The following is a 23,879-nucleotide window of genomic DNA, read 5'->3' on the forward strand; positions in this document are numbered from 1 at the left end:
ACACGCCATGTGGAGACCGTCTCAACCTGTTCGGCTGTTCGGAAGACCCTTGGCTGGTCTAGGATGAGGCATCAGCTACTGTGGGTCCTCGAACAGCATCATTATGGCCATAATTATTGACGAGATGGGATACATCCCGGGTGAGACTCGTTCCCTGAAGAGCCCGATATCGCAAAATGACACAAACTGCATCGAACGGGGATACTGAGGGAGGTTTTGCGTCGGTCAAACACAACCTCAAGCCAACGATCCCATGCCTGGGAAGCTTCTTCGTCCACTGTCACCTCTTCAAGCTCCACGGCGTGTACCCATGCATCAAACATCACGCTGGGACAGCCTTCAATAATCGGCGGATCCGATGCAACAATTTTTGCAGTACGGCCGCTCGAAGATACACAAACACTGCCGCCATCGAGCAACTCCACAGCCTTGGGTGCGAACCGGCCCAGTTGGTAGATGCAGCTGAATGCTCCCAGTCGCAGATTAACCCCGTAACGGACAATGCAACTGGAATCCATGGATTCAAATCGTCGGCGGTAGGCCCTTATGAACCCCGCTGCTGCGAACCCGTCGCTGAGATCGTTACCACGATGCTGGATTTGTCCCATCAATTGGCATAATGTGATGGAGGCATATTCTTCTGCGCTTGTGAAGCACATGCCGGACTTTATCGCCATTGACCACACAACATCCCGAGAATTTCCGGCGATGCCGTGCGCGAATATGCCGCTTCGCGCGTAGCAGGTGAGCCAGGTGCTATGAACGATGCTCATCATTCCACATGAACTATCTTGATTGCAAGCTGGGCGAGGCTGTTCAATATGGATCCGGGCTTTGATCCAGGCCTGATACAGAGTCCACTGGTCTGGGTTGCCCTCGCTTCCGTGGGAGGGCTCGTATTCCGCATATACACCACAGGTGGCAAGCAGTATTCTCTCACAGTCACCATCCTGATTATAGGTAATACCACAGCTAGGAAGTGTGGTTCCGTGAGAGGCGAAAATTGCGTCAAGGAGGGACTTGTATATCCCTTGCGACCATCCCCTGACAAGGTACTTCCACTGCAACAGACTAGGTCGTTGGATAATCGCCGTGATAAGGCGTTTGGCGCCATCCTCAGAGCTTGAAAGCTGCCTCACCTGCTCATGTAGCTGCCAGTATATCATATCGGAGAGGTAAGCAATGAGTGGTGCTAGGAGCAGTGACCACCAAGTTCTGCGCGGAACTGCCTCCAAGAACTCAAGTGCGCGCAAACGAATACAGCAGTGTCTCTCGAACTCTGGCCACGGGTTATTCGATTCGGAAGCTGCAATAAATTGTCCAGAGTAATCGTGTCTCGAGTCTTCTCCCGCCATCCTTTGTGTCACCAAGAATCTGAATGGGTACGGTCAGGTGTCTTGGATCGATGCTGGGGTGAAGTGTCGGAAGTTAAAAGGTTCAAGATTGTCACTTATATTAAATTCACGATGCACGATCTTTGTTGCAGCCTTGAGAAGCTTTTGTAGTATGATGATAAGGAACTCCAAGTGGATACATGAGAGCCGTTTCTGTCGGAGATTGTTTTTAACAGAGACATATCAGGATGTTGCACAAGGACAAATAACCGAGGATACAAGGAAGAAGTATTGAAAAGCAGGGAAAGTTTTAATAAAATTATCGCTTTGTCCGACATTGTTTATTGCAACTATGGTTGGTAACAAGGTTGAAGATAGATTGTTCACCCAGTTCTCATCACCTCAAATCATTGATCGTTCTCAATTTGACAAATATTCTCGGGCCTATTCACCCGTTGGGCTGGCTCGTTGCACCCTATAGACAAGGGCCTCCTCCGAACCTACTTGTCCTCGGCATAATCGATCCCAGCCGGCTTCAATGCCATGAGCGCCGGCGACACCACTGCCCCATATCAATTCCAATCCGGGTGCGCACTCATGGATGTGATCAGTCAATGCTTCCGCTTGCTGATTTAGCTGGGTGAAAAGTTTTTCCATTCCCAGAGTCTCGATCAGAATGTCCTCCACGCTGGACGTGTTATATTGGACCTTACCAAGATCAACAAAGGCCTTTACACTTGCAAGGTTTTCGTCTTGAGTGTACACCTGTATTTCCAGAAACACATTGTTAGTCTGACTGCATGGCTGAGAAAGCACAAATCATAATTCAGAATAACGATGGCTTACCTTCTGCTGGCTACCAATCTGCACAATTACTACTTTTGCTGACTGAAGAGCTACATCGCTCTTCATTGCATTTAGCAATAGGTCCAATGAATTAGATCGAGAACCGAAATCTAGGATAACAATCTTGGACGGACTTCGTTCCCTTAGCCACTTCAAAGATGCATCGCTAGTAATTTCTGAATAATCAATTGCCTTGGAGGGGAAGGTAGGGCTCGCCATCTCAGTAGCCGCAGAAATTCGATCAACTGACGAGGTTACCTGGAGGAATCCCAGGGGAGCGGTCTCCTTTGGTCGTCTGTTGAAGAAGTAGGCAAACGCCTTAGCGGTCTTGGTGGAAGCACCTAGGCTGAGCATGACTGCGGACGATAGATCTGCATCGGCCGCTGTCCATTCCTGGCCTCCTGCATGGGAGCCGAAGGGGTGAATGGGCGTGGTCTCTGGATTAACTGGGAAGACGTATTCATTGAGGTGACTTCCAGCTCGGCACAGGATAACTATTGGCCAGGCCAAGCGGTTGAGCTTCTCTTGCTGAGAAGGAGTGGGAGAAGATGCGTTAGAAATTTCCGCCAGAGATGCTGGTATCTCGACATAGCGGTTGTATAGTGGCATGACCTGTTGGCGATGCTCGCTGACTTCGACCCAATTTCCCTTCGGCACAGAGGGCTTCAGTTTGAGATCAGTCAAGGCAGCAGAGGTCGGCCAAAACCCATGAAGAACGGTTCCAGGAACGAGTTCCGGGATGGTGCTCTCCTCGACAGTCGCATAGCCCCAGGCTGGTGCAATTCCCCACCTGGCGTTGTCATTGTAGGGGGCCGGGTAATGATCAGAAACAGGATACGGATCCCACCTGCAGCTATGTTAAAGACGAACTTTCTCATCAGTGGAGCAATAGCTAAAATACCAATGAGCAATGTCCCCCAAACGAACATATGTTAGATTGTTGGAAGTCAAACTGAGGATCTGGGTGCGGATGCGGATGGACGATTCGGCCAATGGTGGTAGATACGCTGTATCAAGCAGCGTGAAGGCCGCATGCTTTGAGTTATCTTGCTTTGAGACAACGTGGACTTCCATTATGGTGTCTGATGAATGATTCAATTTTGGTTTTGAAGATTCAAAACGGGAGATATTCTTGCCTTTTAAGTCGGGGCTGCGTATATGGCCCCCGAGCCCATTTGATTACTATACACTCGGACTCACTGAAAGTCCGACGGGAACCGCCCGCCGGCCCCCCTTATTAGCATTCTCAGTCGTCCTGTCAGGTTCACCATGTCAGGTCGGCCCCAAGCCTAACCTGTTTAAGATTTATTCCTTTCAATCTTAATTGGTCAGCCTTGTGAGGCTTTGCATGCTAATGGGATCGAAAGGTCCGCTGTCATTTATGTTTCTCGCTCTCATGCATGGAACAAATTTTAATGATTGCAACGGGCTGCTGACCAGACAAACACTTCGCATGGCTGGTTGCTAAATTTTTGACGAGCAGGACGTTCATACTACAGGTCATTTGGGTGTGCAACAACCAGTGTGAAATGAGTAGCAGCGTCAGGCATTGGGGCTATTTGAAAATGGGCGAGTCCTGTTGCGTACTTCTTCCTGTTATGCGAGCATTTTGGAAATGTGTCAACAGTTGAAGTTTATTGAGCCAATGACAGCTGATGACATTCCCAACAATATTTATTTGTTTCCCGCTGGATAGGATGGCGAGATTGTCTGCTTGACGCAGTATTTTCATGCCTATTCTATCCCAATGTGGAGATGAATTCCATAATAGGAACTTTGTGCGACACAGAGGACTCATTTATGCCCCGACTGACAACGGTCGCGTCGGGTATCTCAAATCCTGGCGATTGAAATCATGCTCTGAAAGCGACACTGTCATTTTGTTTGTATGCCTGCGAAAGCAAGTGGCTGGGGCGAGATTATAGACCATGGATCGTGTAGTCTTTAGCAGCGAACAGGCTTGAATTAGATACAACCCCATCATATCAAGAAATTGGAGAGAATATGGGATGCTCACAGAATTAGCTATCGACCGCGGCGATCAGGTTATTTGAATGGAAAGGGAGGCTGATATTGGAACACAAGCGGGCGACTTGATTGAAAATTCATTCGGAATGAAATTACAGAAGAACGACATCCTAAAAATTGTTGGTGCAGTTAGGCCCAATTTCTTCACGTGATAAATAAAATAACTCCGGTCTAAACTGCCTACAACTATAGCCTTTAAGGCCATATGTTCTTAAGCAAAGTGGCCCTTGAGTACCACAATACACTCCTCATGTCTAGAAATCTCTAATTATATGGAAATGACGAGATTGATACCCAATGGCATATCTCCAGATCTCCCAGGGCGACCAAGGTACCATCAAGGTTTCACTTGTCTCCCAGAGCAGCTTAGAAAGAACACCTATCGATCGGGGCCTCGGATGCCTTTGCCGTGGTCACACCTGGCCGGCTTATCGGCGGGTCGGTTCACGGGCAATCCACCATCGGCTTAGCTTGCATGGAGCATACTGGGCGCCTGCATTTCCCCGGCTCCTCCCTATCAGTCCATCACCAACGGAGTAATACATTCCAGAAACAGCAGAGCTTCAATCCTGTTCAGCCCGACCTCACAACGGCAAGACTTGATACTTTGTATCGCACCAATGACTTTGAATCTCTCAAGATCGCGTCGAGGAGATCGCCTTTCCAGGTTATTGAATTATTGGACAGTTTGCCCTCCCAATAATTATGAAAAGCTGCAATGGGATGTACATGGGATATAGGATATTTCTGGAATGAATGGCCCCGTGACCATTGCATCGTTATAAGCTTTCAATGTATGTCTAAACACCGATCACAATCCCAACTTGACAAATGAGTCATATCCTCTCGTGGAGAAGGTCTGGCATCGGTTTGAGTCTTTCGAAGGTACATGTGACAAAGAGCACTGTGAAGCTTAACCGCCATGCATATAATATAGCTTGGGCCTTCATCACATTTTCTAGAATCGTGGTGAACATTGCCGTTTTGGGTAAATTTAAGTACACGTCGGGGTTGTTCCGGGGCTAGACTCCGGACGATCTCACCTTCCAAGATCGATTTGGCAATGTGAAATCATAAGGCGGGACGGTCGGGAGGAATTCTATTAGCTCCCTGTCTTGCCACGCCCGCGCCCGATGGGAAATCCTGGGGTTCGCCAGGCATGAAGGGCTTGATAACAGTTCAGCCACTCGGTCCGGTTGGGGGCCCACCCGATCAGGTGATCGGTCCCGAGGTATAAACGCCCGTTGCAAACTGGCCACCTGATGCCGGGTGTTCTTTCAAGGCGTTATCATTATCGGATGGCAAACGATATGCTCCGTCCAATGGATCGGGACGAAGGTGGCAGGATCCGTGTCAGGGTAGTTGACATAGCTATTTAGAAAAGCGAATCTTTCCAGGTGATGATGTAGTTCAATAACCACTCGAAAATAAAGAATCTCCAGTTTAGGACTTTCAAGTCTCTAATTCTATTTTTGAATCTCCATTGAAAAACACCTGACTCTGTGTTTTGCATATAACAATGTCATTTTTGAGGAATTTCTTCGGTACGTCCGCAACTGCGGCGGCTACGGTGAAGGAGGAAAAGAAGGCCGTCCGTGCTCTGCCTGCCTCTTGGTATACCTCCCAGGATATGTATGAGCTGGAGCGGCGGTCTATCTTTGCTCGCAAGTGGCTCCTCACCACTCACAAGCACCGCGTCCCTAACGCCGGGGACTGGGTCCGATACGATGCTGCCGGCTACGAGTTCATCGTCGCGAAGGACCACGAAAACAACATCAAAGTGTTCCACAACGACAATTTCTACCCTATTCATACCCATATTGATCGCAATGGCTTTATCTGGGTCAACCTCGATGCTAAGGAGACGCCCGATGTGGCCTGGAAAGACGATTTCGATGGCGTGGATGAGCAGCCCCGATTCGACTACTACAACTTCGATGAATACGTCTTTGATCACACCTGGGACATGGAAGGCGATTTCAACTGGAAGATCCTGGCCGACAACTATAATGAGTGCTACCATTGCCAGGTTGCGCATCCCGACATTCCCACCATTGCCGATCTCCACTCCTACTACGTAAAGACCAAGGACGGTCACATTCAGCACTACGGTGCTCAGCGACAGGATCAGATCGATAAGGGCTTCCGGATAGCCACCACCTACTTCTGGCCTAATGCCTCCTGCAATGTCTCGTGAGTCCACCCTTTTCACTCAGTGTCCCGAGAGCCGAGGATACTACACCAAGAATCCCAGCTAACCGCTCCCCAGTCCTAACTTCTTCTTCATGCAACGTTTCACACCCGTCAGCCCAACGAAATCCGTTATGCGCTACGAGGTTTACCGCAACATCCACGCCACCGACGAGGACTTCAACCTCATCAGCGACATGTACAAGCGCATCATGTCCGAAGACAAGTATTTGTGCATCAACACGCAGAAAAACCTCAACGCTGGTGTCTTTGTGAACGGCGAGCTCCACCCGGAGATGGAAAAGGGCCCACTGCACTTCCAGACCACGGTACGCGAAGTCGTGACCGACCACTTCAAGGCTGAGGAGGAGGCTGGCCACCAGATCTGGCCCACCCAGCAGCGCATTCTCAAGCCCGCTGCTATCAGTCAAGAAGATATGTCCATCGCAGCAATGGCGAACTGTAGCAATGAAGAGGACATTTTGAACGATGGCTTTAAAAGCGGGCTTACTACGGCTATCACAGTCTAGACCGCTCGTGACGGGGGCTGCATAGAGACTATATGTCTGTGATATGATAAGACTTGTGTTTCTTTTTATCTTTTAGCGTTGTACTTCATGACTTATGGCTACCTAGAAATCAGATTGTTGTATCGGTCGTTTCTCTCATGATAAGAATAATTGATTTGGCATTTCATGTTATCGTTTCTATTTGGCTGTTCCTGCTCTTAGAGCACTACTAGTGTAGTATCAAATCCATCTACTATTCCAATTCCCCATACAATTCAGCTATTCCTTCACCTGGTAAATGATTTTACTGTGAATATGACTAATCGATTGGTGGACATAGAATGTTGTCAAATGCACTGAGTGTGACGGAAAGTCCGAAAACAAAGTTGAGCTAAGATGGAAATATAAAATCTCGCGCCGCGCAAATATATCATTACCAGGACTTTGTGGAAGTGCTATATGTACGCAATAATCAAAATAATCAAAATAATCAATTAAAATGCCGCCGAGAAAGTTGTAAACCAGGGTGTTACAAATGCCCAGTTTAAGAGTCCAAAACTCGATATTTTATTGCATATCAGAAACGATAACTAGTAGATAACCCGATAAAAATAAGACCCCCCACGGGCCTGAAAGGATTGAATAACCCCAACGCCAGAAATGACGAATGCATCCAAAGAGCCACAGGAGAGAGACGAAAGATATAAACCATGAAAATCACTCAGCAAGATGGCAGGAAGAGTGTGAGCTGTCATGCTCGTGGTTGGGCTTTTAGGCCACCGGAAGAGTGGGTGGGAACACTCCAAGTTGCGGCGGCCATCAAGTATGTGCATGTTCCAGCGGGAAGTAAAGAAGTATACCAGCCGAGCACAAGTTAGATCGAGGATCTTCCAAGGGAGCACAAATGGTGATAGATCCGCCCGAAGTAAATTCCTTCGCCCCCATCCCTTTCTTTTCTTTTTTTTTTTTCATTCATAGGCAACATGGGGTTGGATGAAATGACAGATAAAGTAGATGGCACGCCGGAGATGAGATCAAGATCGAATCAAAAAAAGCCGAACCATTCTTAGGCAAATAGAGGGTTTCAGGTTTGATGCAGGGTGTAGAGTTGCTGAGAACCATGATGCGAGTTAAGTGGGGGATAGTAATCAAGGATAGTCAGATAACAATGAGGGAGGGGCGAATGATGAGTGCTATAGACAAAGACATGAATGCAGAGTGACAGGACCATGGGACCCAATCCTAAATAAAAATCATGAATGGTGCTCTACCCGGAGATAGGCAAAAGAGGATTATGTATTAATGATGTATCGATAGTGGAGGCGAGAGTGTGCCTCAGATCGGTGTGCACAGCGGAGATGACTTGACAAGGGGGAATCATAGCGGAAATAAAACAACACAAGATGAGAATACCATGAGGCGTGACATAAATGCTTGGCTGGGAGTGATTGATAGGAGCGATATGAGGCTGGCTGTGTATCTAGAAAATGACAAATCGCTTTTGCTTTTGGTTGTCGACATCGGCTGCAAGTCGTTAGCATTGATTTGACTGTCCAAAATTCGTGATCGCGAGACCAAGGTACTCACCCTGGCCTTTTCCTTCAGACTTCCTGAGCCGCCCGCCCTTCCGGGTCCCTGTGGCTGGACTGGCGCCGTCGGCAGCTGCCCGAATTGTCGCAATACGGTGCTTCGCACGCTCATCGCCCTGGTCGGCTGCCTTGACGTACCAGACATTCGCCTCGAGCGGATCGCGACGGCAGCCAATGCCCATTTCAGTGAAATAGCCAACGGCGTACTGAGCCTTTGCCAGACCTGTGTTGAAGTGACATTTGTTAGTAAAGCCGCCTCGAGCATCTGGATCAACATGGGAAAGAACAGGGAAAACCGACCTTTGAAAGCTGCGCGAGTCGCCCACTCGTACGCCTCATTCTCATCCTTTTCGAGCACTGGTTCCGCGCCCACGAGGTACCAAGCACACAGCGCCATCATTGCCAGCGGATGCTCGCCCTGTGCGGCAGATGTGTAGAAGTGGATGCTCAGAGCCGGGTCGCGCGGGCAATTGAGTTTACCATGCTCATAGGCATCACCAAGCCGATAGGCGGCCTCGACATGGCCCAGTTCGGCTGCCTTAGTGTACAGCTGCGCGGCATAGGACTCGTCAATGAAGACATCGTCACCGTAACCGGTTTCGTGCATCAGACCTAGCTCATACGGCGCCGAGTTGTACTGCGCATCAGATGACTCCGTGGCGCGCTTCATCCATTTGATGCCCTCCCGGTACCGTTTTCCCAACCCCATGTCACCGGCCAAACATGCGTTTGCCATGCGGAGCATTGCACCAGGGTGATTCTTTGACGCCGCTTGGCGATAGAACTGCACGGCGCGACCTCCATCGGCACGGCAACCCCAGCCAAACTCGTAACAGAGTGCAGTACGGTAGCACGCCTCGATATGCCCGTGCTTGCTGGCGGCGATGAAAAGGGTGAATGCACGGTCGTTATCGCTCTTGCCTTTGTTGAAAAGCCCGGAGGCATACCCGTCGCCGAGGTAGTACTGGGCAAAAGGGTAACTTCGGTCTGCAAGGCGCTGAAGGATGGATTTGGCTTCCCGCATGAGCCGCTGACGCGTGATGGAAGTGGAGTCCTCCAAGTCGACGGCAGGCATCTCACGCATCGAGTTGATCATGAAGATGGCGAATTCATACTGCACCGCGGCCTCATCGGTCTTTTTGACATTTGCGAGGTACATCTCGAATGTTTGCTTGTGGCTGAGCAGCGAGGCATGTGTGCCGATGGAGGAGCGGAGGTGGGAATTGTCGAATTGGGATGCTGTGGGACCAGGCTGGGGATAGGAGGTATTCAACAGGTCGATGAATGAAAGAGAGCGATTGTCTGGGGATGCAGTGGAGTTGCGCGACGAGGACCGGCCTTGCATATATGGCGAAGCAGAGAGATTGCGGCGATGATTGCCCACTCCCAGATCGGACGCCGAGGAATATGTGGAGAGAGGTCGTGACAGTCGTGATCGCCGTACCGCCAGCTTGTCCGTGGAGCCCGAAGGCTCCAAGTTCATGCCGATTGTGGAGTGGCGATGAGTTGGCGGTACATTTTGCTGTTGCTGGTGGTGATAGGCAAGAGGCTCATAGCCATCCGAGGTCTGCACTTCGCTCTCGAGACTGCCTCGAGACGAACTGTTGTGGCTCAGGCCCTGCTCGAGCGACGACCCGCTCTTTTTCGGATTTTCGTGACTGTCCTCCTTGACTTGAGACTCCATCATTGACCACGACCCGCTGCTCGCAGGAGTATGGCCATACGGCTGTTGCGGCGCATAATGCGGGGCTTGCACCGAATCCTTTCGCGGGGGAAACGCCGGATTCCAGCCATGTTGCGGCTGTGTCGAATCCTCGATTGACAGTCCCGCGAACTCGGGCAGCTCAAGCTGTGGTGTTTCGGGACTATTGGGCAGATGTTCAATCTGCGCCGTGGAAGCCTGGGGAAGCTCTGTCCCGTGGTCAATTTTGACGGGGGACCGCGGAGATTCCTGGATCACCGGGGAGTCCTCGGATACCGAGGTCACCAGCGGGACTGGCACCGGCTTACGAGATAGAGTCAAATTTTGCGGGCATGAAGGGATGGTGCGCGGAGTGGTTTCCTGTGAGGGGAACGGAGGAGAAGATCGGAGATAAGCTGGAGGCGGAGAGGGGAGGGGATGCTGTTGGGTTGCGACGGGAGAGGCCATGCTGGATATCCGCCGTAGCCGTCGTCTGGGGCAGGTCGGATGGTGGAAATGGAGATTGGGCCCTGCTCAGGGGAGAGTGGCGACGGCTCTGCAATCCCTGCCGGGCGGGGAGATGCTAGGCACGACCGAAACGAGATTGAAATGAGGCGGGCGATCCAAGTCAAAACGAATGTGAGAAGGGCCGTCGGGAGGAAGACACGGAGGCCAGTAACGAGGTAATCTATGTCGACATGGAATGAAGAGAAGACAAGAGGATCGCAGAAGATTTGGGAGCTGTTGCTGTCACAGCTTCTCGTGTCCTTGGCCCTTTTGAGGGGAGGGGAGGGGGTGGGATCCAGAGGATGTTCCAATGAGAGGAACGAATGGCCCGTGGAGACGAAGAGAAGAGGGTCAGGGTTCGGGTAGCCCCAGATGAGCTGGGTCGATCAGTGCAGCGGAGGCTTTAAGGGTTCGACGTGGTTGAGAAGAAGGTCGGAAGTGCAACGAAGAACGACAGAAACGACTGGCGAGACAAGAGACCGTCTGAAGGAGTTAATTTTTTTTTTCGGAAGCGAGGGGAGTCCAAGTCCAAGATCAGAGGCCGCCGGGGGGGGGGCTCAAGAGGGTTCAAGAGGGTTAAAAGAGGGGACCGCAGAGGCACCGCCAGCAGCCAACAGCGTCAAAGAAGCCCCGGGGTCGCCTCCACCTCTCCCCACCCGCATCGCTAGTTTACTCCCTTCTCTCCCACACGCCCTGATAGCCATCGCCCCCCCTTCTGCGCTCTCTCCTCTCCCTCTCTTGTCTCGACTATCTAACTATCTACCATTTCACTACGTCTACTGTTGGGGCTTCTACGTATCTATGCTTTTTTTTTTTTTTTTTTTTTTTTTTTTTTTTTCTCTCTCTCTCTCTCTCTTTTTCTCTTGATTTTTTTTTCTACTACTACCTTGACAACCTGATGTTTCGCGCGGTCTTATTGGCTCTAAGCAGATCATAGGATCATAATATATGGTCTTATTCCTGTCTCTTGCCGCTCGTTCCATGTTTCATGTTTCTATTAGGGTCACGTCATTCCAGTTGGAGGCGCTCGTCCCTGAAATAAGGGGATGCAGAATAAAAAGAGATAGTATTACAGAGAAAGATGGCCAGATACAATCAACAATGACGATCGTAAAATATATCGAGGTTAGATCAGCCTTGTCCGGTCTCCTCTCCACCTGCTCTTCTCTCTCGCGCGCTCTCTTTTCTTCTCTCCTCATTTACCTCTGGCTTGTCTTACTTGTTGGAGGGGCAAAATTCCAATCACCTGGCGCCGGGTGGGGAAAGCGTTCTAAATTTACGCCGAGCCACTGAACTAAGTGAGCCTTTCCATGTCTTCCGCCCGCGCCAGCCAAGTCCGTCGGCCTCGTATAATACGGGATCACTGCAGTTTCTCTGGAAGACCGACGTGCGAAGCATCTAGGGTCATCGTCAATTACGCTCTATCTCATACAGCCCCTCTTGGCGTCCGGATGCTGCACCAGCGGCCGAAGAACGACTCCCGATGAGGTCCACCAGCCTTCGGCGATATCTACCTGGACAGGGCCCGCTACTTAGCGCCCTCTAACAAGCAATTCGCCCGTCGACACCATAAGGGGTGAACGTTCTCCCTCCTTTTATCGTGCCTCGATCTTGCCGCGTTGGATCACATCATCTCCGGGCTGAGGTATAGTTTGCGCCGGGCTTTTCTGTCCAAGCTGCTAGCGACTGACCGCTTGGCTCCCGACACACGGGATAGGCAGTTAGTTTACTGACAGGATCGGGCTGACTTGCTTTTTGTTCAACCCCACCTTTTGCGCAGTTTTTCTACCTTTCTTTCTTTTACTTTACTTTTTTTTTTTTCTTTCGGGTGCTGTGCAGGATTAATTCAGCCTCCGATCAGCGGAGAAGAGACGAGGGCTCAGCTTACTCGTGCCCCGACCTATACCTATAAACAGCCTTGTACGATGCAGATGCAGGTGGAGCTCGGATGATCGTGGTCTGTAGAGCGGTGGAGTCGCGGACGCTGGGGCGTTTCCTCTGACCTAACTAGACTATCTATGTGTCTCTCATGCTATGAAGAACTAGCGTTCCGGTTAAGGCTTGGTCAGGCTCGCCCTGTTGTCATCATGGTCCTAGGGCGGTGCTCGTGGCCCGCATCACCACATATCTCGCCATGTTTCAGTCCAAGAAGTAGCTTGTCGCACAGCGTCCGGCGACACCGATCATCCGTCATCCAGGGAGCATATGAGGCACCATCGGTACGGATTAGGCACCACGCCACCGTCGCTTCGGGGTGCCGTGACCGCTCATTATTGAGACAATCTGACACCCGGCGGCTCTTGGATAAGTCAATAATTTGAACAGGTAGCTGGGAAAGAACGAGGAATTGAGTTTCCTTCCCTCTGCGGGCTCCTGAATGCCATGGAGACACCGAACTCTCGCACGGCCCGATCCACGGGCCCTGCGAGGCCCGATATGGAAGGTCGGCCATATCATTAATTGGATGGACTAGTGTTAACCAGAGCCTCCTTGCTGGGTTCGTCGATATAATGACGAAACACCTATACAGATGCGTGTACTTTACTCTCTACTCCGCATAGAGGGAAGGGAGAATACACTATTGGCAATACACGCAAAGCAAAATACAGACTAGCATCTGCTCTCGCAAATTTGGGTAGGCTCTACCATCGCTGCATGACATTCGACATGACGGCTTTCCTTGGATAGCTCTCATGCTTTTCGTCCAGAGACGTTGCCTGCTGACGATAATCCCCACGAAATCAATGGTGGAGAATGCGAGCCTACAAATATAGTCCGGATGCCGGATTCCTCATTCTTGCGATACACCGTGCATCATCCCGCAGCTGCCGTGCCCGGTAGCCTCCGTGTCAGATGCCAGCCCTCGGCCATCCACCGCCGCGCCACATTCCAGTCGGAACTGGGGGAGAACGTGGTCTCCATGCGTTGCATCAAGTAGTCTGTATCCCGCCCTTGGCAATCTCGGGCCCGGCCATTTTCCATGCGCTGTGAAGAAAAAAAATGACCACGTAACCTAGATCGAAACAGAGATTCTGAGAGAGAAGCGGAAAACAGTGACTCAAGAATCAAAATCCTATTGTTATTGCATAGCTATGACCTCAAATTCCTTTTTTATAGCTGTGGAAGATAAATAGTCCATGACATTCTTGAGCTCCCGTCTCCATGCTGGAATTTGCCCCCTCCCCCTCTCCCCAGATGGCGACCGTCTGCCGCGATGATCGTCCGCCGATCCCCATCGCGTGGTGGGTGCACCGAACACAGGGGAACCGTTCTAGCGACGCATGAGCCTGTTTTTCACTCGAGTCCCAACGTAAGGATCATGGCCCCTTTCCTACTGCTCTGCTCTGGTATACTCGGGCGCCTTGAGCCATTTCCCCCTCCCTTTCCGTCTCCTGTTGCCCGAGTTTTCTAGCGGCCGAACAGTGGGCGCAGCCCGAGTGGCAGCGCTAATACGATCAACACAAACCAACGTGAGAACCCGCAGCGCCCCCGAGTCTCTTGAACCAGGATGCCTAGATACTACGGATCACAAAATTATCTGGGCATTTGGACAAGTTCCTTTGTTTTCTATTTTTTTTTTTTTTGTTTTGCTCGTTCCAGCGATGCAGACGCAAACGCAGACAGGGCCCATCACCCGGCAATGCGCGCCAACAAAGCAACAAGCATGCAGTGAAAGCCGTAAACATAGGCTGTCGGACCAGGATCTCGAGGCAGGGTTCCGAGCTCGGGCTTTTACTTTCTGCGGAGAACGCCTTGGCTTGGATGTGACCGATGTCCAGCGCCATAAAAAAGCAGCTTGAATGGAAGAGGCGCACCCCCTTCTCCCCCCACCCTCTCCCCCAAAAAAGAATGTTTTAAGAAATTTGAAAATAGAGCGAGCTGGGCTTGGCTCGTATTTCCGCGGGTGCGGGAAACGTAGAGCCGACCTATGATTCTGGGGCTAGGGATGGACCAGAGAGGGATGCGGCCATCCCTTGTTGAGGTGATTTAGGTGGGCGGGAGAGCCGTGAGAACGAAGTTGGATCCGCCGGACGGGACCGTCTTTGTCCTTTTGGGGGGTTGGTAGTCGACCTTTTAAGGCCGAAAGTTGTATCTCGAGGCAGGCTTTGAGCAATAAATAGCACTAAAAAAGTTGGTATTTTGGTACCAACCAACTCGCCAACTCGGGGCTCCGGACCGACTGGTGTTGTCGGTGGGCCAAAGCTGAGAGGCGGAAGCGAGCAGGAGAGGCCAGAGACAGAAGCGATAGATCAGAGTATTTTGTGCAATTGGCATGCATAATATTGTGTCAAGGGGGGGGGGGGGGGTGTGAGTATCCAAATAGTTACGGTACCCGATACATCTGGCTCGCGGAAGGACGCAAGGTACAGCGACGGGGCAGATGGAAGCATGGAGGCTTTTCTTCTTTATGAAATCATTTTGCAGTCAATCAGATTCACACTGGGGGGGGGAGAGGTTTTCCGGTGATTCCAAGATCAAAAGATCAGACTTCAAAGCTTGCAGGCCTCGTGACTATCTCATTTCTCTCACGGTAGACTACCACGGTAGTGGATCCCAGAGCAGTGGCATGGTACCTAAGTATAGTAGCGTGCTGGGAGTGAAGAGTGAATACTCATAGTGCCTAAAAGGGAGAAGAGCCCTCGGCTTGATCTGCCTCACGGGCCCTTACGCTCTAGCCCCTCCCAGTCTAGTGGCAGTGGGGCACTCCGGGCATCACAGGGCCAATCATCGGCGTCATGAAGGGTGCCCTCCAATGAACTCCGAGTGGCCCCGGGGGTGATTGGTGGGCTGGGGCCATCGCCCCTAGCGACCACGAGAGCTGATTATTCTTAGGGGCGCGTAGGGGTTCTGTCCATGGGGTTACTATGGAGCACATCGAACAGGACATCGATGTGCATCGGTAGCATCAGTCTGAGAGCCTGATGACGAGTATCCAGATCTATAGATATCCTTCCTTACTGACAACCATGATAATCTCGAGAAGAATGAACAAAGGGGACAGCGAGGAAATGTGACGGGGGGAGATGGCACTAAATAAACTACTCATACGACTAGAACATTATAGGTCCCTGGTTTCATTTCGTTTGGTGCCGCCATAGGAGAGAGGGCCAAAGGTGCCCAGTCGCTTCCATTCCATGGTTCCCCCGAGCACCCGAGAAAGCAATATTTGCATGCATCTGTCGATACATATGCATCGTGAGGGAGATTCAGGTCCATCAATCATTTGCGCACTAGCCACATAACATTCGACTTCCGTCACATCGGTAGGGGACCCGATGCCACCGTGAGGAGGCCTGGTTAAGCTAGTGAGGTACTTGTCACGGACCCTGAACGGCCGTCCCCCACAGAAACCCAATCACCTGGTCCGCTTTGTCTCACTCGGTTACTACTTCTCTTCCTCTCCTTCTGTCTTGCCTCTCGTGGCATCTGGGATCTTCTGAAACCCTTGAGGTCTCTCTGCTGCCTACAGCCGTGGCCTGTCCTCTCGTTGATTTGCGTTGATTTTCCTCGTCTTCCACACACCCACTTTCGCTCGCTGGTTCCCCCCCCCTCCCTCCCCGTCGCTCTCGGCCCAGTGTGGACCGCACTTTGTTTATTCTCCACCCCCGGCCGTCGTTGCACCGGCCGACCGCAGCCCATCGCGACCGCCTGGGAACCTGCAGCAAACGCCTGTCGAGACCGGATCACGGTCGAGAACCCATCGAGGCTGCTCGCAAGATTCCACGCCTGTCTTGTCTCCTCGCCTGTGCTCCCCACCCCGGCGTCATAGCTGTACCGGCCGGGATAACTTGCGGGCATTGTTGATTGCAGTGGGCCATGTGCTAACCGCTCGACGGTGCAACCCATTTTCTTCCCAGACAGCGTTCAAAAGTCTTCCGCGCCGCAGTGGGTGAGCGCATCTCTCTAAAGGTGAGCGCGACACGCCTCGCATGCCAATTCGCTAGGTGCTAGGTGCGCTGGAGGTGAGCGGCAACTGACTCAATCCGACTCCTGATTAGTTTGCGAAATGTCTTTGCCGCAAAGGCCAGGCAAGGCCTCGCCGCGGCGCGAGGAAGTGCGTAGTGCCTTCCGCGAACCCTCTCATCGTCGTCGCCGCCGAGACATCGACACTGGGGCCTACAGCGATAGCCCGCAGACCTCACCATCAAACCACCGGCACCGCCGTCGCTCCCAGAGCCACCGGCGACCTGCCGAAGCCGATGAGGAGCGCATGGAGCACGGCGGGGATCTGAGACGCAAGAAGAGTCTGGTGAAACCGGAGCGTCGCCGGGTCGACCCTGAACATCCCAATTACCATTACCGCCAACGATCGCACCACATGTCCACCTACCCCTCCGCGACCGGCGATGACCCGTTACTCGATCGAGATGGTGAGGCTGAAACCAACAGTTCGCGGAGCATGGATATGAAAACCAAGGAGAACCTTTATGGCGCCCATGGTAACATGAACAAACCCATGGAGCGGGTTCCGAGCCGCCATCGCTCGAAAAGGAAGAAGAGGTCCAGTCGGCGCTCGTCGAAGAGTATGTCGGCAGAGGAGCGGAGACGACAAAAAGCCATGGACCAAGTGCGCCCACCAGACTTGTGGACGACTTACTGCGCGCTAGTCAGCTGCTTGATCCCCGACTTTGTGCTGAAATGCTTCGGCATGCCTCAGAGGGAACAACGAACGGCCTGGCGGGAGAAGATTGGGTTGATCAGTATCATTCTGATGATTGCTGCGTTTGTTGGTTTCCTGACCTTTGGTTTCACGGCGACTGTTTGTGGTACAACGCCAGTGCGTCTGAAGGTCAACAAGGTGGGCTCCGGCTACATGATTTTCCACGGCAAAGCGTATGACTTGACGGGCTCTACTCACCCTGCCGCTGAAGGCATTCCTGCTGGTACAAACGTTCTGTATGATCTGTCGCACAAGTATGGCGGTCAAGATGGCAGTTTCTTCTTCCAGCAAGTCAACGGTGCCTGTAAGGGCCTGATCACAGCGAAGGATGGCGGCGGTGTTCCTACAAACTCCAAGGGCGACCTGGGCTGGTACTTTCCTTGCGCAGCTTACAATCAAGATGGCTCCTCCGAGCCTAATCTGACCGTCTCATACTACCTCGGTTGGGCATGCCATACCAGCGCGTCCGCTCGCAACTCATTTTACAACCTGGATAGCTCTGGCGATGTATACTTCACCTGGGAGGATACCAAGAATAAGAGCCGGAACTTGGCCGTGTACTCAGGCTCTGTGCTTGACCTTGATCTTCTGCGCTGGTTCAACACAACCCAGGTGTCATACCCGGCTCAATTTGACAGCCTACGAGAGAATCCCGATGTCCGGGGAGTTGATTTGACATACTACTTGCAAAATGGCGAGGAGAAGAAAATTGGGCAATGTCTATCGCAGATTATCAAAGTTGGGAGCATTGATACAGACACTGTGGGCTGCATTGCGTCCAAGGTAGTGCTTTATGTGTCTTTGATCTTCATTCTGTCCATTGTCGGTGTCAAATTTGCATTCGCCTTGCTCTTCCAGTGGTTCTTAGCGCCCAGATTCGCCGCGCAAAGGACAAGCATGTCTTCAGATACTCGAACGCGCAACCAGCAAATCGAAGATTGGTCCAACGATATTTACCGCCCTGGCCCTCGTGTTGCCGATCCTCCAGTTCCAGATCGTATGAGCAAACGTGCCAGCTTCCTGCCGACTACCTCTCGTTTTTCCAGTCCGTACGTCGCCAGCTCAGGTGCTGGGGGCAAACAGCGTTCGCAGTATGTCACCATGGCCAGCCAGAACTCCACATCTCGCCTTATGCCAAGCTCCACGACGTCGGGTACTATGTATAAGTTGAGTCATAATAGCAGTGGCGGTACTCTCAGCGCCGACAACTCTCGTCAAAACCCCACTGCTAGCAAGACTAGTTTGGTTGGCCATGGGCATCAGGATGGTGGCATTTCTACTATTGCCTCTGAGTCGGAGGGTCCTGGTCCTGCAGGATTCATTCACGAGGCAGTTGTTCCTCAACCACCGCCGGAGTGGCAGCCATTCGGTTATCCATTGGCCCATTCCCTCTGCCTTGTCACCTGTTACTCCGAAGGTGAAGAGGGTATCCGCACGACGCTGGACTCGATCGCTATGACCGATTATCCGAACAGCCATAAGACAATTCTGGTGATCTGTGACGGTATCATCAAGGGCAAGGGCGAAGAGTTCTCTACGCCAGATATCGTCCTCGGTATGGTGAAAGATCTTGTTATTCCCGCAGATGAGGTGCAGCCCTTCTCCTATGTCGCTGTCGCCACTGGTTCCAAGCGTCACAACATGTCCAAGGTGTACACTGGTTTCTACGACTATGGCGAGACCTCCGTGATCCCACCGGAGAAGCAACAGCGTGTTCCCATGATGGTCATTGTCAAATGCGGCACTCCCGCGGAATCAACTCAGTCCAAGCCTGGTAACCGTGGAAAGCGTGACAGTCAAATCATCCTTATGTCTTTCTTGCAAAAAGTGATGTTCGATGAGCGTATGACCGAACTCGAGTTTGAGATGTTCAATGGCTTGTGGAATGTCACTGGTATTCCACCGGATTTCTATGAAGTTGTACTGATGGTGGACGCCGACACAAAAGTCTTCCCTGACAGCCTGACGCACATGGTTTCAGCAATGGTGAAAGACCCGGAGATCATGGGTCTCTGTGGTGAGACGAAGATCGCCAACAAGACAGATAGCTGGGTAACGATGATCCAGGTCTTTGAGTATGGCTTTTCTTTCCCTCCTATTTTAAAGCAAAAACTGACATATCTTCTCTTCCAGATACTTTATTTCTCATCACCAAGCCAAATCCTTCGAATCGGTCTTCGGCGGTGTCACGTGTCTTCCTGGTTGCTTCTCGATGTACCGCATCAAAGCCCCGAAGGGTGGCCAGAATTACTGGGTGCCCATTCTTGCCAACCCGGATATTGTCGAGCATTATTCCGAAAATGTGGTCGATACTTTGCACAAGAAGAACTTGCTTCTTCTTGGTGAGGACCGATACTTGACCACTCTGATGCTCAAGACATTCCCCAAGCGCAAGCAAATTTTTGTGCCGCAGGCCGTTTGCAAAACCGTTGTCCCTGACAAGTTCATGGTTCTCCTGTCCCAGCGTCGTCGCTGGATCAACAGTACTGTGCACAATCTGATGGAACTGGTGCTTGTGCGCGACCTATGTGGGACTTTCTGTTTCAGCATGCAATTCGTCATCTTCATAGAGCTTGTCGGCACTCTTGTCCTTCCGGCCGCCATTTCCTTCACCATCTATGTCATCATCAAATCAATTGTCAGCAAACCCGTCCAAGTCCTTCCGCTCGTCCTTCTCGCCCTCATTCTTGGTCTACCTGGTGTTCTGATTGTCGTTACCGCCCACCGCATTATCTATGTTGTCTGGATGGCGATCTATCTCCTCTCTCTCCCTGTCTGGAACTTTGTTCTCCCCATGTATGCGTTCTGGAAATTCGACGATTTTAGCTGGGGCGATACTCGCAAGACTGCTGGTGAGAAGGACAAGGGACACGGCGCAGCTGAGGGAGAGTTCGACAGCACCAAGATCACCATGAAGCGCTGGCGCGATTTTGAGAAAGAACGTCGGTTGCGAAACAGCACCTGGCAGCCACATGCGCCTGGCATGAATGGTTATTCGCATTATGAGACGTACTCGGATTATTAAGTAGTCTGGGTTATTTTCTTCTCAGCCCCTATCGTGCTCATTCGATTGTTATTTATTTCTGCCATCTACATACCATACCTTTCCGATTTGTTCTGATTTATCTCGGCCCGGCGTTTCCAAATTTGTCTCTGATATCGATGTGACATGCCCATCTTTGATCTCTGCGCATCTTGATTCTCAGGCCTTTTACATAAACATTCGATTTCGCCTCCCTTTCCAGCGCAGCACGATTCACGAAAGCTAGCTATATCTTAACGTGTGCTATTATTCAGCCTCCTGACCTACCTACCTCCCCTTTTCTTGTTCCTCTCACTGTGATCTATGGTTACTTTTTATGGGTCTCATTTTTATTATCTTCTCTGTACAGCGATCTCGCTTCGGTGGATTTGATGTGTTAATATGGAAGAGATTTGGATGCGCGCTTTCTTTTACTTTGCATCATCTTGACAATTATTTTTTTTTTTTGGATGTATGCATGGTGCCATTTGTGTGTAGTCTGTCTACTAGACCCTAATCCCATGGAACGCGAATCCTAGCGAGATAGCAAAGTAAACCTCCATGACTCTTTTGTCAGTCATCCTGGGATCAGCGAATTTTGTTGTAATTTGGATATTTTATGTCCCTCGAACACGCTGTTTATTTTGTAGAAAATGTATTTCTATTTTACGGAGCCGAATCCTATATTGAACTCGGATCTTTAACAGAACAAAATAATCAATACTAGTGTTACCCTCTAAGCCAGATCACATGATTCCAATGCACCTTCTTAGCTAGCTCAGAGATAACTAAAACGATCACCTTTACATCTCCTGACACTGTCATACCTAGGAACTAGGGCGCCCGTAGGCAATTCTGACAAAGCAGACGGGCATCAAAAAACCAATCACCGAGCCACCGCACACTACACGCTACGCTGGAGGACTCCTTCTCGGAGAGAAAATAGAAGCTATTTGAGATAGTTTGTAAGATTGATTCCTGGACTATCTGTGAGATGAAGGTATAGTTGTAACATGTATGCACTCATGTCCAGGCGGTGCTCCTGCCTCCAACACCTGGAGGTGCATTGTGCACGATATCTCAAGGCTCCCAGACCCCAGCCTCGACGGTCTCTCCCACATCGCTTCTGCGTTTTCTGCACTGTGGGTGGAGTGGGTGGACGTAGGCACTAACAGTATTTGGATCCAAGTTCTACGTCAACAAATATCCCAATTTTGGAAGTTTTCTGTAGAGAACTCAGGGTAGGTCTATCAATCTCCGTGAACTTGTGAGTATATTTAGTGATTTTTGTCAATGTAGCGGAACACTGTATAGGCCTGTAAAGGTAGAATCCAATGGAATGCGATGCTTAGTATGATGATGTCTGGCTTTTCTATACCAGCCGGCAGAGAGAGTCGACTATCCCCTATCATGCTGCTAGCATATCACGACGCTTTGTCTCGAGGATACCCGGGATACTATGCCCCAAAAAGCAGGGAATCGGGCATTCCTGTGAAAGGCGATCGTATATCGGGTTATATGGTTCTTCGCCGTATCAGCAGCATCTTTCCTCTCGGCAGAATCCGCTACTTAGGTATAAGAACCATGTCCATTTGTGAGCTCTATTTCTACTTGTCGCTTTCCTGCTAGGGGGAGAGTTAATAAATTAGCATCATGTATAGATATAAACTACGCCAGTTACATGTACATATTTTTTCTTTCTTCCTTGGAATTGAACCGGGGTCACTTGTGTGATTGATTGGCGACCCGAAATTCTGGGCCCATTTTCGGTGTCTTTGCTTTTTTTGGCCTGCCCAATTGGTATCTATACTACTGTTTTAGGCCGTCTACATAGATTATTTCCCCCCTACTGTCTCCACAGTACTTCCCGTTGTTACCCAGCTGGTCCCCAGCTTTGTATCACTCTGACCCGTCAGAACTGGCAGCCCAAAAGGGCGTGGCATGGATCACCTCACATCCCTGCCCAAGTAGTGCCCAAAGGATCAAAGCGCAGGTCATCCGGGCATTGGCCGGGGTGGATCTGCAGTGCGTCGCTCCCTGCATTATTATTTACATATGGAATCTATGCAGTGCGCAGCTCCTTCTTAGAAATGCCAGACTCGTTCACGATTCAGCTTGACAGTCTGAATCTTCGGTACACCGAGTTGCAAGTATATCAGTCTCCCTCTCTCGTACATCTCTTGATCCACGACGCGAGAACGTTGGGAGTCCGAGTCCGCGACACGGAACGTGGCCTGCTGACTAAACCGACGCCACTCGGCGCCGAAGTTTGACTTCCGACGTTGCGACTCTCTTTGAGCTTCGAACAAGAAAGCATGACTTCTTGAACCCTGCATTCTCAACTTCACCGTTTTTCAGCCCTTCCACGGCTCATACAGAAGATCACCCCGTCATTCGCGAGTTAACTCTCCGTCGCTGCAGCTGCACCGCCCCTTTCCCTCTGGTGATAAACCCGCCAACCGCGCTGCGCTGCCGACCCCCCACCCCCACTCCTTTCGTCATCTTACATCCCGCTTATCAGCCTCGTTTTTGATCCTGGGATCCGATCTCAAGGATCGGAATTAAAGTCTCTTTTTCGACGATACGCAATACATCCAGTCCAACGCACCAGCGCTCTTCCTTGTCGAATCCCCGTGATCCTACTCTACCTCCGACACGTTCCCTGGCCCTCCGTTCCACCCCTGTCATGCTTGGTGTCGCCTACCAAAAATACGCTCGGACAATTAGTTATTGGCCACTGCTCAACTAATCTGAACACTTGCCCTTTCGCACCGCACGCATCCGCCGCTTTTCCTGAAGCTGACGCGAGCCTAATCAGAGGAAACAGCCTGCATTCAGTTGTCTCCGTTTTTTGCTCCATTCTTGTGACTGAACGGCGTGCACAAGTTCTCGCACCAGTGGAAATCCCCCTCCCTCCGGTCCAGACGTTTCCCCAAACCCTGCGGGTCCCTTGAGTTTGACTCTTACACGCCCGTGCCCCTCCCCAGCTAGTTGCCTTCGGTTGCGAAAGTCAGCGGTCCGTGATCCGAACTCTTGCCGTCTCCAGCCGTCTCGCTCCCTCTCGGCATTTCCCTTCTGCTCGCATCAACCAGTCCAAATAGGCTGCGTCAAACTCTGTGGGGACATCAGTGCGAGTCAGTCAGCTGCGAGGCCATTGATCATTTCAAGGCGCTCACAAACTAGACAACCAGGTTCTGGAGGTTCTGGGATCCCGGACAAAAATACAGTGCAGTCCTCGACTTCTCCATCCTGTGTAACGCCCATTGCCAATCATTTCAACGCCCTGCAATTTTCGGATTTTGATCAGCTGCTGTCGCCTGCATTGTGCCTGGCCTTCTCGCTAGGATCGTGGTCGCCCGCTCCAAGGCGTGCTTCTCTCCTCATCACCCCGCCATTTCGGTGTCGTCTCCGGACGGGGAATCTGGGCCGACTCCCTCCTGATGACGGGCCATGCGCGGTGACAGCGACGCTAGAACCACGCTGCCGCATTCCGACCAGCCTTCACGTCTCGA

At 51.2% G+C, this 23,879-nt stretch overlaps 5 protein-coding genes across 5 annotated transcripts; 2 read left to right on the forward strand and 3 right to left on the reverse strand.

Moving 5' to 3' along the window:
• Window positions 1–113: 113 nt before the first annotated feature.
• On the reverse strand, window positions 114–1,355 carry N7462_000685 (uncharacterized protein; the record flags this gene model as incomplete). The annotated part of the gene is made up of 1 exon (XM_057072411.1): window positions 114–1,355. The coding sequence occupies one exon, from the start codon at window positions 1,353–1,355 to the stop codon at window positions 114–116; it is 1,242 nt and encodes a 413-aa protein (XP_056938941.1).
• A 423-nt stretch (window positions 1,356–1,778) lies between these two features.
• Window positions 1,779–3,254, reverse strand: N7462_000686 (DUF2855 family protein; the record flags this gene model as incomplete). The annotated part of the gene is made up of 3 exons (XM_057072412.1): window positions 1,779–2,099; window positions 2,181–3,027; window positions 3,082–3,254. 3 exons carry the CDS (start codon window positions 3,252–3,254, stop codon window positions 1,779–1,781), a joined length of 1,341 nt encoding a protein of 446 aa, XP_056938942.1.
• A 2,473-nt stretch (window positions 3,255–5,727) lies between these two features.
• Window positions 5,728–6,928, forward strand: N7462_000687 (aromatic ring-hydroxylating oxygenase subunit alpha; the record flags this gene model as incomplete). Its single annotated transcript, XM_057072413.1, has 2 exons — window positions 5,728–6,401; window positions 6,478–6,928. The coding sequence occupies 2 exons, from the start codon at window positions 5,728–5,730 to the stop codon at window positions 6,926–6,928; spliced, it is 1,125 nt and encodes a 374-aa protein (XP_056938943.1).
• Window positions 6,929–8,441: 1,513 nt separating this feature from the next.
• On the reverse strand, window positions 8,442–10,645 carry chs3 (putative chitin synthase activator (Chs3); the record flags this gene model as incomplete). The annotated part of the gene is made up of 2 exons (XM_057072414.1): window positions 8,442–8,719; window positions 8,797–10,645. 2 exons carry the CDS (start codon window positions 10,643–10,645, stop codon window positions 8,442–8,444), a joined length of 2,127 nt encoding a protein of 708 aa, XP_056938944.1.
• A 6,046-nt stretch (window positions 10,646–16,691) lies between these two features.
• On the forward strand, window positions 16,692–20,370 carry chsF (chitin synthase CHS3; the record flags this gene model as incomplete). The annotated part of the gene is made up of 2 exons (XM_057072415.1): window positions 16,692–19,420; window positions 19,479–20,370. 2 exons carry the CDS (start codon window positions 16,692–16,694, stop codon window positions 20,368–20,370), a joined length of 3,621 nt encoding a protein of 1,206 aa, XP_056938945.1.
• Between the last annotated feature and the right edge of the window lie 3,509 nt (window positions 20,371–23,879).

The sequence above is a fragment of the Penicillium macrosclerotiorum genome (genome assembly GCF_028827735.1).
Source record: "Penicillium macrosclerotiorum strain IBT 26536 chromosome Unknown utg000001l_segment0_segment0, whole genome shotgun sequence".
Classification (NCBI taxonomy): domain Eukaryota; kingdom Fungi; phylum Ascomycota; class Eurotiomycetes; order Eurotiales; family Aspergillaceae; genus Penicillium; species Penicillium macrosclerotiorum.